Source organism: Diadema antillarum, unplaced genomic scaffold (genome assembly GCF_040938485.1).
Source record: "Diadema antillarum isolate AM-2024a unplaced genomic scaffold, OU_Dant_1.0 seq00001814_RagTag, whole genome shotgun sequence".
Lineage (NCBI taxonomy): Eukaryota > Metazoa > Echinodermata > Echinoidea > Diadematoida > Diadematidae > Diadema > Diadema antillarum.
The window spans coordinates 71,651-84,505 of NW_027272489.1; the positions used below are offsets into that span (position 1 = coordinate 71,651).

Sequence of the window (12,855 nt, forward strand, 5' to 3'; positions counted from 1 at the left end):
CATGTCACACCTAATGCAAGAAAATTTCCACTTTTACAGTACAGATGTCTTTTTCTTGATATTCAGTGAAAGTAATGGAAGTGAGGAGAAAAATATACACTCGTACACTGTATTTCATGGCACCACTCCCCCCCCCCCCCCTTTTTTTTTTTCTTTTTTAATTTTGCTCTGGAACTCATTTCAGTTAAAAAGGGAAAAAAGGGCCATGTTTGACATTTTATGGGGAAAACATATGATGTTGTACACCTGCCATTCCATGACCACATGCTGAAATTTAAACTGTATCAAAATGTCTCTACAATGGTGTAAAATGTGAATACACTGCTGTAAAATTGGATATTTTTGCATGCACAATTAATATTTTTATGACCTAATTTCAGATTTTGCTTACAAGGTCGAGGATGAGTGGTTCTATGCATATTTCAATGTTTTCATATTCTACCTCTTGTGCTAATTCAGCTGAGCACAACATTAGCAAAAATGTCCACACACCTCACTCTACATCCTAACTTACAGCTACATATGTTGCTCGTTTGTCCGCTCGATCTGCTTTACTCTCATCGACGGCTCCCTACAGGAACACTACGATTCCACATGCTTGGCGACGATGATGTGGCTGCTGCGGAGACTGTAGCCCTGCCACACGAGGAGCTGCAAGGTGCCAATCGCCATGGGAACGAGGCAGGCGATCCAGAACATGATGCCCCGGAGCTCGATGGTGTCCCCAAGGGAGAGCTTCTCCTCCTGTAGATCCTGGTAGCCATACCTGTTGAGGATGGTGACGATGGCCATGGGAGCCAGGGAGGAAGCTGGCTTGGTGAAGAGGGCATTGTAGCCAAACACGCTCGAGGACAGCGGGCTCCTGGGCAAGTGCAAATGGGAAATCAAATGAACACTTCAGTCTCATTGTTGTCAATGGAGACCTTTTCATTCAATTTGCAGATGTATCAGATCATTACCACTGCCAGAGCTGCCACCCTTTGGAAGCACAAATTAGTACTCAGCAGCTCCAAAATTCGTATTTTTCCACCAGAATTCGTATTTTTTCAATCTCCCTCTTTTTGCTATTTTGAATTAAACTCGTCAACTTATGAGGCCTACAGGCTCTAAACATAACGTTATGACACATGCCGAAGCTGGTCACCAGCACGATAAAGATGCCAAACTACGCAATGTTCAGCGTTGATTGATTGCTTTCTCGCAATGAATGTGTACAAGTGCAAGTATGTACCTCCAAAAACTTGCTGGGCTGATTATGGAAGCTTCCACTATCTAGCAGGGGACGGGGAATGCTTTCATCTTCTCAAGAGAGCTTCTGTGTGAGCGGATGCAAAACTCTGTTCTGTGTTTCCAATTATTGTTTACTATTAAAACATAATCATGCGTTGTTTTCAGGCTTTTTTCATTTTATTGGACTTTAAACATCAGTATTTTCAGAGGTATTCCAATTCCTTTTCCCCTGACTGGAATCGGAAAGTCTGCTGTAACGATGATCGCAAAATGCCGCACTGTGTGTGGAAGCGCCGATGTGCAAACACGTGGCTTCACTTTCAAGTTTAAAGGAATGCGCCACGTGCTCCTGCCTATAAGTGGTTACTGCAAGTTCGATGGATCAAATGCGCCATAGCTGAGCTGAGCTGAATGGCTTGTTTACGGTAAACATGCAGTTTACGTTCGATACGAAGAAATCATTACGTCTTTCACGAGGGAAAAACACACAAAACAAACAAACAAACAAAATACACCCACGAACGAATGTTGATAACCAAAACTTTGAAAAGTAATAAGCAGTTTTGATGAGCATGAACTGAAATTAATTGTCATTACACGTTGTATTTTGCTGTCTAACCAGGTGATGACTGCATCTCATTGGTCCTACTCGTAGTGAATTTGTCTGGGCATACAAGACCTTTCATGTATTTCTGTGATTGCATTTTTAATTGACTGAATAGTCAATCCTTTTTTTATTGTTCAGGGAACATTGGATATTTGATCAAGTACACTATAATTGACTGTTCGATGTTTCCTACTATGCGCCAAAAGAAAGGCTATAGAAATAGAATCGTGATATCTTTGCAATGATTCCTTTAATTTAACTAATGAGCTGGTTCTTCGATCGATATTTCCAGGATGTTTACACGCTGTTTATTCCAGTGCGCTCATTCTTTATGAATTTGCTGAAGAAAGATTTCAAATATATACCAGTGCTATCAACTACTATTAAAATAAGCTATGTAATCTCCATATAATGTTCAATTTTGGGTCACACCTTAACACAGTTTTCTGCAATAAAAAACAATGCTACGATATACACCTTATATCCACTTGAGGTTCCCAGGTGTAACACAGCCTTAAGTGATACTCGGTGTTAGAGTCGTAAACTTGGGCTTACGGCTCAAGGCAGACTTCTGATCCACAGAGCAACGTTCACAGAGAGATGCTCACTGGAGCAGTAAGTTTGGGTTTCCATTGAACAATTAAAGGCAGCTTTCCTACATGCACAGCATCTTACGGGTGTGTTGAACACAGTGGTAAGCTCATCACATCAAACTAAAGGAAGATTTATGACATGATGTCATTACCTCTTCCAAACTGCATGTTTGAAAGTTTAATTCTCCTATCATACGTCAGATTCTGATGAAAATTCTACATTCTGTTGATCTGATTTTACTTTTATTAACATGTTATAGGATTGCACTTTACAGAAGTTGTTTGCCTTTTCAAAAAATTTCTGTTGTAGATAACAAGTTGCTGCAATCCTACCATGTAGAAGACAGTAAGGACATTCCCTACAAATTTGCCAATGACTTTAAGGAAGTGTGATGCCATAACCTAAAACACACTGTCACATTAAGAGCACAGATATTCAAAATCTAAACTCAAAGGCCCCAATTCATGAAGGTGGTACAAATGAAACCATGGTTTAAACCATGGACAAAAACCATGGAGCGTCAAGTGTCGCATGGAATATTTCGTTACAAAATTGGTCATTTCGTCGACAAAATGACCGTTTCATTAATGAAATTATCATTTCGTGGACGAAATGTTCACTTAGTTACAAAATGTCATTGTGTTACAAAATAATCATTTCATCGACGATATGACTGATTTCGTAACGAAATATACCATGCGACACTTGGCGCTCCATGGTTTTTGTCCATGGTTTAAACCATGGTTTCATTTGTACCACCTTCGTGAATTCGGGCCAAAGAGCCACATGATCATATCCGAGGAACTCACAGTCTCCTGAATCTTTCTTGATCTTCATCGATGATATCAGAGAGGGAGAGGTTGAAGAAGCTGAAGATGGCATCAGGAAGGCTCCTGTGTATTTAAAGGGGGAAAGATAAACATCTGGTATATACACTTATTTGATTCCATCAGATTCAGAAACAGGAGGAACCCTGCCCCCTTCCCCTCCTCCTAGTCCTGCTACATACAACAACTGCACCTCAGATACCTACAACCTTCACAGGAACATCAAACAGTTTTTGTTTTCTTTTAGGGGAAGATTTTCATAATAAGCACAAGATGGAACATAAAGTCAACTTTACCAGTTCAGTCTCCTGAAATCACATATTGCAGTCATAAAGCAACTGACTACAATAAGATTCAGGTGTCAGCACATATTATTCTTTGTTCCATCTAGGAAATGATTCCCTTTGCTTCCAGAAAAAATGGAATTCCAACATTTTGTCTTTGAGTAAAGCTGTGGTGATCCCACATTTCCTGGCACTGTGTATCTAAAGTTCCTTGGTTTGCCTTTTCTAAGCATAACACAGGTATGACATGCACAATACTACTTTATACCATCACACAGAAATATAAGAATAAATGATGAAAGAAATTACACCTTTTGGACGGATTTAAATGGATTACATCTTTTTTTTATATTGCTAGGACTTTTTTACAGGTTTTCAATTATCCAACATTGTTCCTAGCCTAGGCTTTCTCCCATTTCTCATTTCACTAATAAATGGCTGAATCTGTGACTTCAGCTCGGCAGATTCTGTTAAATCAGAGCAACAGGCAAGACTTACCTGTCAACAAGAAAGAAGAAGACCATGATATGGGTGTGGTGGGAACCGATGATCAACATCAGTACGGCAGAGAAGACCTTGACGAAGAGAGACACCCTGATGACTTGGTAGTATCCAAACTGGGACACAAAGGTGCTCAGAAACAGGACCAGGAGCTGAAAGATGGCACAAGGAAATACCAATTAGGGTATCCACAGAGGGCACAAAAGGTTGCTGCTAATCAACCTTGCAAACTGGGCCAAGCATATATGTAAAAGTCTTTACATTCAAATATACTGCACATATTCTGTCCATACTGACCCGTATAACTGAGCATCCATTTGTTTCCATGAAATGCTATATGACAGCCATTATAAATTGATAACTCAAGAACTGATACCTGCATGGAGTGTCAATATGATAAGTAACAGCACTTCCAGAGGTCCTAACATATGGAGTTTAATTCCTTATTTTGTTTCATAATTCTAATGACAAATAAAACATTTTCACACAAATTCAACTTTTAAACTCTTTGTTTCTTGCTCCGACAGATGACTGACAGTCATACTGTAAAAAGTTACTAGTATTCAATTGTGCAAGATCAAACATTCAGCCAGAGACTCACTACAAAGACTCTGGGATCAATTACCTGTGGTAGGATAAATGTTGAACCAAACAGAGCTTTTCTGAAGAAGTGTGAAAGGTCAGATTCTGGAATGAGCTGGGTGACAAAGGCTGAGAGAAAATTAGCGCCGTATTCCATGTGAAGAATCTGGCAGAAGTTGGTGAAGACAAAAATCAAGAAGTTCCGATTGCATATAATTTGTTTTGCCTGGTCAAAGGACAATGCAACTGAGCCTGTCTGCTTAGCGTGTCCGATTGATTTCTTCTCCATATTTAGTTTCCCCTCATCTTCTTGGACCTGTGGCTGAAGTTCGAAGCGTGTCCGCACATGCTGCCCTGTGTAGTTCATGGCCGCCCAGCTGAAAAATGCGACCACTACACACCACAGCTGGAATGAATGGAAGTTGTTCAAATTATCAGAGACAAATTCACTGACAAGCACGGAAGTAGAACCAAGAAGAGAGGCCACCTGGGCATATCTTGTGAGTCTGAGCCTATCCTCATGGTGGGTGGATATTTCTGCATACAGGGCACAGTGCGCCAGTAGAACGAATGTGAAGAGGGCGTCATAGCAGCACAGGGACACCGTGAGGTGGACACCGATCATCCACTCATTAGCCTCGTAGTGTTTCCATGGGAACCATGGCAGGAGGAAGCACACTGCAAAGATCGGGGCCCCGTACATGATGGAGTGCCGTCGGGACCGGAAGGCTTTGAAGCTCGAGTTGTCCTGCCAGTAGGCAAAGAGTGGATCATTGACGGCATTCCAGATCATGTATATGACCTGGGCCGTGTGAAACCACGTCTCCGAAATGTGGTAGTGTTCCGTGAACAGGTGTACATAGTAGAAGCGGAAGACAGAGTTCATGAGAACTGCTGCCAGTGAGGTCATGGAATATGCAAAGGCATTCCTGTTCACGAGTTGCCGCATCCTGGACAGCCAGAAGATTCACCTGTTGCAATGGTAATAATTTAATAGACAATAAAATTATTCACAAACATACATAATTCAAATACAAAGAATGAGAGGGGGGGGGGGGATTAGGTTTTCACATCACATTCATTTCTTCAGAAGACATTAGGCACATTGCAACAATAAGGGTGCCTAGTCCAATTGATTCTTAATAGAATGTGCGGATTGCTCCTTTATACTTTGTTCTAGAAATCCACATATTTAGGTGCATGCCAGAAGCATGCAATTGGAAATATGGCTGTGTCTACACTGTATATATCTAAATTCTTATATTAATTTGTAATTTCTTCTAGCAATTTGATTTTGAGTGATACATCACCCAAACTAAGTTAGGTTCCACATCGAGGTCTACTGCCCTAGATTTAAAATGAGAAATTTCCCAATTATGATTTACAACATGAACATGAGTGATGAAGTGAAGACGACTGAAAGTGCTGGGGCAATTAACCCGTTTCATACTGATGCTGTTAAGTGTTAGAATGTTAATGTTACTGAATTTTGAAACCCAAACTCAAGCAATTATTGAATTCCAGACTGCCACCAGAGCCAGTCAGAGGCGAGGCCACCACTCCCGGTGCACCAGGCTTCCATATAGAACCTACCTACTAGACTAGTCTAGATCTACCCGGGGTAATTTATACCGGTACATATATGGAACGGAACGAGTTAATTATGCCAATCTCACTTAACGAGCGAGCAGTCTTAGATGTCTGACCTCCATCCCAGAGACAAAATCACTCGAAATGGCAAAAAGGGCGAAGTAAGGGGCCAAAGTGAATATGAACAACGATTGAAACTCATTCAGTGAATACATATGAATGGGACTACAGGGCACACGCTTCATTCGGTGACCGAACGTTTGACCAGCCAGCCGCCAGGGCAGGGTCCCGGTCCAGCATCCAATATTTGAAGAGGAAAAATGTTTCCAAATAATAAGCTTAGCTCTAAGAGGAGGTTTGAGGAAAATAAGAAGAAACGGTGATCTGAATATCAGTTTAGTCGTCATAACATTTACCTTCTCGCGCATTGATTGAGAAGCCACGTAGAACCCGTTAAACGTAGCAGAACGTACAGCCAAAGAGCGGTACACTGGTACAGTTTAGCATGCAAACCAAAGATAATCTCTTTGATGCAAACAAACAAGAAATAACTTCCGGTGTAATCAGACAACTCGCCCATCGACCATGAAGACACAAGCAACTCGACCGGTGCATTGAGAGACCCAACTGAATCATCAATCATCACCCTGAAAAAAAAAAAAAAAATCATTTCCAAATCAAGTATGATATACCCTAGATATTACATACCATTGTTTTCTTTCAGGAGGAAACTGGATAGCTTGAGATGCCTTGTGATTCCTCTGCATTTCTGGTCAGGAGAAGAAGGTCTATCTCTATTTTCAGTTCTTTGATAATCGTTTATAATTATGAGCATGCAGTTGAGTTTGTTTTGGATTTTATTCAATAGAGAAAGACTCTAATATCGTTTTGGTTAAAACTCATGTATATAGGCCCTACAAAGCGAAATGCCCAATATTTCATATTCTATACATAGGCATATTAAGTATGGGACTTTTTTTTTCCAATGTTGGGTGGGGTTGCTACTGCTGGGGGTCAAAGTATGTTACCCCCCCCCCCCCCCCCCCCCCAACTCTTAGACGGGAAGATTGAATCTAAGGGCGGAATCTTTGGAAATTGAAATTCACGATGTTGTGAGGGGTTTTTGTTTTATCTATCTATTTTGACCGGAGCCAAAAGTGTTGGGGCCTGCAACCTCCAGCCCCCTCCCCCTGCCGTTTCATGGCCCCTGAGTATGATTTTGTTGTTGTTGTTTGTTTGTTTTTTGTTTGTTTGGTTTTTTTTTTTGGTCACTTGCTAATGCAGATATATACAACAACAACAAAAAAAAACAACAATTAATGAAAGAGGGGGAACTAAAGTGCATTCTTCAAACTCCAAATTATTCAATTCATATCCAATACTAGTATTATCTTTTGAGAAATTACGTCACAATCAGAAGTGAATTATAAAATGAGCGAATTGTATATATCATTCATTTTGTCATCACCGATTTTTCGTATCACGTTACGTACGTCGTGTTACAGCAATAAAGTTTCTTTTCACTCCTACTCATCTATCAAGAATAAGTCCGTGCTACAAAAAAAAAGTGTGCAGTTTCAAATATTCCATACGTATTATTCTCTCTCAAACAACTCTTACGATTTTCGCGGTTTGGCATTGCAGCATCACTTTCAACGACATTTTACGCCAAAGTAGAATGGATATTTTCAACCGGCAAGAAAGTAATTTAAAACACAATTTTGCTTATTTCTACTTTTTCTTCTGCCTCTCATATTAAACCATACTTCAGAAACTTTGCATCATAACAAAAGAATAATGAAATAATATCATATATATATAACGAAAGAAAATACAAGACCTATTCCTGATGAAAGAAAAAAAAATAAAGAGATACAAAAACACATAACACATTCCTCTGAGAAAGAGCGGGGGAGGTATAGTTAAAGTTAATGATGAGGAGGATAGGCCAGATGCAGTGAATTACCAATGCCGTCATCATAGCGACATGCATAATGAATGGTTTCATTTTCTTTGATGAATTAAAAATATATATATAGAGATAAGCATGAGGACGTATCAAAGCATGAGGCTGATTTCTAAAAATTACACTCTTGATTTTATCGAGATCATACGTTTCTTTACATGCACTTACAAAGAAAAAATAATAATTTTACGGAAAACGGTAAACAAGGATAACTTTAACCGTGACTGAACACCAAACTGAGATTGCATACACACCGGACACTCAATCTTAGCTGATATAGAAGAAAAAAGAGATTGGTAATAAAACTAAGCATTCAACATTTCGGTTGGGATTTGTTTCGTGCGCTCTTTCTAGCAGCGCATTTTTTGATCCGGTGTTCACATTCTACCTCATTTGATGAATACTCGGTTCTGATTGGCCAAAGCTGCTCAGCCACTATTATAGTTTTCGTGGCAGTCCTAGCCATAGCGTTTTTTCAAGATGCGCGTATTGGCATTGTGAAATTATAATTTATGACAACTGCAAGGGGTGCGGTTTATAAAACTAATACTGACTGCTTCTTTTCGGGTCTCGGTGAAAACTATTTGCCCTCGCGGAGTTCTCATTTAGGCTATGTGCCTCTCGATTTCGTCTCGGGGGCAGAGTAGGCCTACTGTTGAGAAATCACCTCTGGGCAAATACCCAGTTCCCCTCGAAGTAATCGATATTTTGAATATTTTACACCAGCGAGATCCACGCGGAAAATATTCCATTTAACTTAAATGGCATATGAATACTGTCTTCTCCTTTCTTGGAGCTCTCTCCCCCTCTCTCCCTTTCACTAGCTCTCCCTCTCTCTATCATCATAGCAAGTGGACGCTGCATTTCACGTTCCCATTCAATTAAATCCACTCGAAAAAGTAATGATGCAAAAAAAAAATCAATGACTGTTCCCCCCCCCCCCCCCCATTGTGATAGAAATTTGAATTGCAATCGCGATGTTTAGAACAACTGGCAACATTTCTTTTATTATCGAATATGCTATAATATTGAATGAAATGTTTGCAACAGGGCGCATGCATTCTTTCAAAATTGATTATTCACGTGATTATCCACCACTGGTGGTATTTTTGTCACTCACTATAATGCGTGGCATTGTGATTATCTCATTTTCCTGTACGACATGAACATAATTATAGTCAAAGAAATTTAGAGGCGCAAGAGGGCGGAGAGCTAGAAAAAGAAACGAACATGAATCGAGTAACGCATGGAAATGAAGAGGAAGGGTCCGTCAGAAGTTGGGGTCAGAGGCAAACGAACCAAGAGACATTTTGATAGAATTTTTATGCAGAAAAAAAAAGAAGAAGCGAGAGATAGAAAGAAAAAAAAAAGTCCATCAGGTAGCATTTAAGACGGTGCAAAGCTTCAAAGGGTTTCCTCTTATTCACAGGCCTAAGATTTGGACCGGGGATTTGGGAGGCGGAAAAAAAATGCGTGTATACTGTATGCATGCACATGAAGCGGGTCTCCTTTGCAACCTTTCATCAAATAAGATATTTTTTTTGAATATTTCACTCAAAGTGTGTACCAGATCGTTGAATTTCAATTCAAAATATGCAAAATCTCTCGTGCATGGGAGGGGGTATCCCCCTCCCAAACCCTCCCCCTCTGTGCCTCTTTCCCTAGCTTAGTACACTTTTTAGATTTACAAAAAAAAAAATTATGAATAATTCTGAGTACACAAGACTTATCACATACCTTCCAAAAACTCAAGGTTCCCTCATGTATAAGGGGAATTTCCCCTTTTAATCGACCCTTTCCTCCCTCAGTCCCCTCCCCCCATCAGTTTTTTTTTTTTTTTTTTGATTTCCCAAATGTTGATTCCATCAAATATGCATATACGAGATATCTCAATTTCAACCTTAAAAAGGCAAAAGCTCCATCGGAATGGAAAGGTGGAGATAACACTAGCCCACGCCTTCTCCCTGCTCACCCGCCCCTCCTCCCCCCCCCCCTTCCGCCATGCATAGAAGTAGACTGTGGCTATACCCAGATCGCTTTATTTCAATTCTAAAAACGCAAAAGCTCCGCGAGCGGGAGGCGGAATTCCCCTTCCCCTAAGCTCTACCTCACTAGACTTTATACACTGACACACAGATGGTGCACATTCGGAATAAGAGCTAAATTCCGTGATTTTAACACTTCGATAAAAAAGTATTGCACCAAAAATTTGCACCAGATCGCTGAATTTCAGGTCTGAAAACGCAAAATCCCCTTCGTGTGGGAGGGGATATGCCCCTATCTACAACCTCGTGTGCATGCTTTTTCTGTTTGATTGCTGAACAGACAGCGTTCATGATATTCAGTGTAAGAATTAATACAAGAAGTGTATTTAAATATAGGCAAATTGTTCTATAATAATCTACACTAAAATATACTGCAACCTCAAACAAGTGGGACTGCTTCAACTCGTTAAAACACGCAAAAACATGCATCAAATTGCACCATTTTGCAACATCAATATGCAAAAAGTTCTCACCGTGGGAGGGGGACACCCCCCCCCTCCCACACCCTCCCCCTCCCCCTTCGCTCGCTCCGCTCGCTCGGGTTCAGTCGCTTTCATGATATTCAGTGAAAAGAATTAATACAAGAAGATTATTTTAATGATACCATTTTATATGCAAATTGTTCAATAATAATCTACATCAAAATATACTGCTACCTTACACTAATGTTACTGTTTCACGTCGATAAAACGCGCAAAAACATGCATCAAATTGCATCATTTGCAACATCAAAATGCAAAAAATTCTCACCGTGGGAGGGGGGACACCCCCTCCCACACCCTCCCCTCTCCCTTCGCTCGCTCCGCTTGCTCGGGTTCAGTCGCGTTCATGATATTCAGTGAAAAGAATTAATACAAGAAGTGTATTTAAATCATACCATATTATAGGCAAATTGTTCAATGATAATCTACATCAAAATATACTGGAACCTTAAACAAGTGGGACTGTTTCAACTCGTTAAAACACGCAAAAACATGCATCAAGTTGCACTATTTGCAACATCAAAATGCAAAAAGTTCTCACCGTGGGAGGGGGTACACCCCCTCCCACACCCTCCCCCTCCTCCTTCGCTCGCTCCGCTCGCTCGGGTTCAGTCGCGTTCATGATATCAGTGAAAAGAATTAATACAAGAAGATTATTTTTATGATATCATTTTATAGGCAAATTGTTCAATAATAATCTACATCAAAATATACTGCTACCTTACACTAATGTTACTGTTTCACGTCGATAAAACGCGCAAAAACATGCATCAAATTGCACCATTTGCAACATCAAAATGCAAAAAATTCTTACCGTGGGAGGGGGAACACCCCCCCCCCCCCCCCCCTCGCTCGCTCCGCTCGCTCGGGCTCGGTCGCTTCGCTCCCTCGCAGACTAACCGCCCCCCTAAGTTCGGTCTATTTATAAGTTGCCTTTTAAATTCAGCGAAGAAAGCAAAATCAGAAAGAAAATTTCAGCATATCCTTGGCCTATACGCTATATGGACACCGAACATTATCCTTATAATATTTTGAAGAAAGCGTATAATTTTAGAAGTTATGTCTCATGAGTCTCCCTTTGACCAGGGGTATAAACCAGAGTGATTACGATATGGCGGCTTGGTATTGAAATTAATTGCGACTGATTGATAGTTCATTTCATTTATCATACACTTACATCCATTATAACAATTTATATACGCATGCATTTCTCCCTCAGTGTACTTTAAATGTTTAGAGAAAAAAAAGGACTATCGTTTCCTGGATCAAAGATCAGCCAAATTTCAACTGCTTTCGTAACACATATTTTCGGTGGACCACTAGTTTACTTGATAATGAGTGGTTGGTACGATTTGTATTGTCATGCGAAATGACCTTAAAAAAGCTAAAGTATGTTGAAATAGCATAACAATCAATGAATGATAATGAGAGATTATAATCATGTTAATATTTTAATCAGTGTGAGCTGGTTTTCGCATTTGCCACCTGCTTTCATTCTCCTCCTAAAAAAACAATTAGAAATTCACTACAATTCATAAACTGGTTAAACAGCTGATTGACACATTGGCAGCAGATAAAGCTTGAGAGGAGAATTGGTTCCTGAAGATTGATAATATTCACCGATACACAGCTATGAATCACATAAAAGACTTACAGCACAGAGAAAATAACTTTAATTAGGCTTTATTATTTTGACATCAATAACAGCAACTGTTGGTGCAGTTGCAGTTTTCCATCATTGTCCGTGTCCGACGCTTCGTTTCATGAAATCATGATGTGCTGAACTACATGTGACTTGATCATACTCTTGTATTACGAGCTAAGATCATTGTATTCGTAATGGTAACATAGGCCTATACATTTTAAGATTTATTTTTGATTTCAACACGATTGGTGAATCCATACTTTATTAACGCAGTAATACAAGCCACAACTTCTATGAAATCTGAGGTACACATTCTAACTTCATACTGTTTCTTACTTTGTTCTTTTGTTCTCTTTGCATTTACTGGTTCATTGTTTAAGAGAAGAAACGTAGTTTATAAACAATATTTTGACTGCAGGACGAATGCGACATGCACAATGTCGCACACGAATTGCGCAATACGACAAACGCCCTCATTGTCGCCAAATGACGTCAAAGAAAG

General features: G+C 39.9%; 1 protein-coding gene across 1 annotated transcript; it reads right to left on the bottom strand.

The window, feature by feature from the left end:
• Positions 1–299: 299 nt before the first annotated feature.
• On the bottom strand, positions 300–6,649 carry LOC139712507 (transmembrane protein 180-like). The gene is made up of 5 exons (XM_071624322.1): positions 6,632–6,649; positions 4,669–5,596; positions 4,041–4,195; positions 3,241–3,324; positions 300–862 (listed from the first exon to the last, which is right to left on the bottom strand). Exons 2-5 carry the CDS (start codon positions 5,572–5,574, stop codon positions 583–585), a joined length of 1,425 nt encoding a protein of 474 aa, XP_071480423.1. The 5' UTR covers positions 5,575–5,596; positions 6,632–6,649; the 3' UTR covers positions 300–582.
• Positions 6,650–12,855: the final 6,206 nt, after the last annotated feature.

Coding starts and splice junctions, on each gene's coding strand:
- LOC139712507 (XM_071624322.1), bottom strand. CDS start 5,574: ATGCGGCAACTCGTGAACAGGAATGCCTTTGCATATTCCATGACCTCA. Junction 4,196..4,668: donor CAACATTTATCCTACCACAG/GTAATTGATCCC, acceptor GCCATCTTTCAG/CTCCTGGTCCTGTTTCTGAG. Junction 863..3,240: donor CAAGAAAGATTCAGGAGACT/GTGAGTTCCTCG, acceptor GCACTTGCCCAG/GAGCCCGCTGTCCTCGAGCG.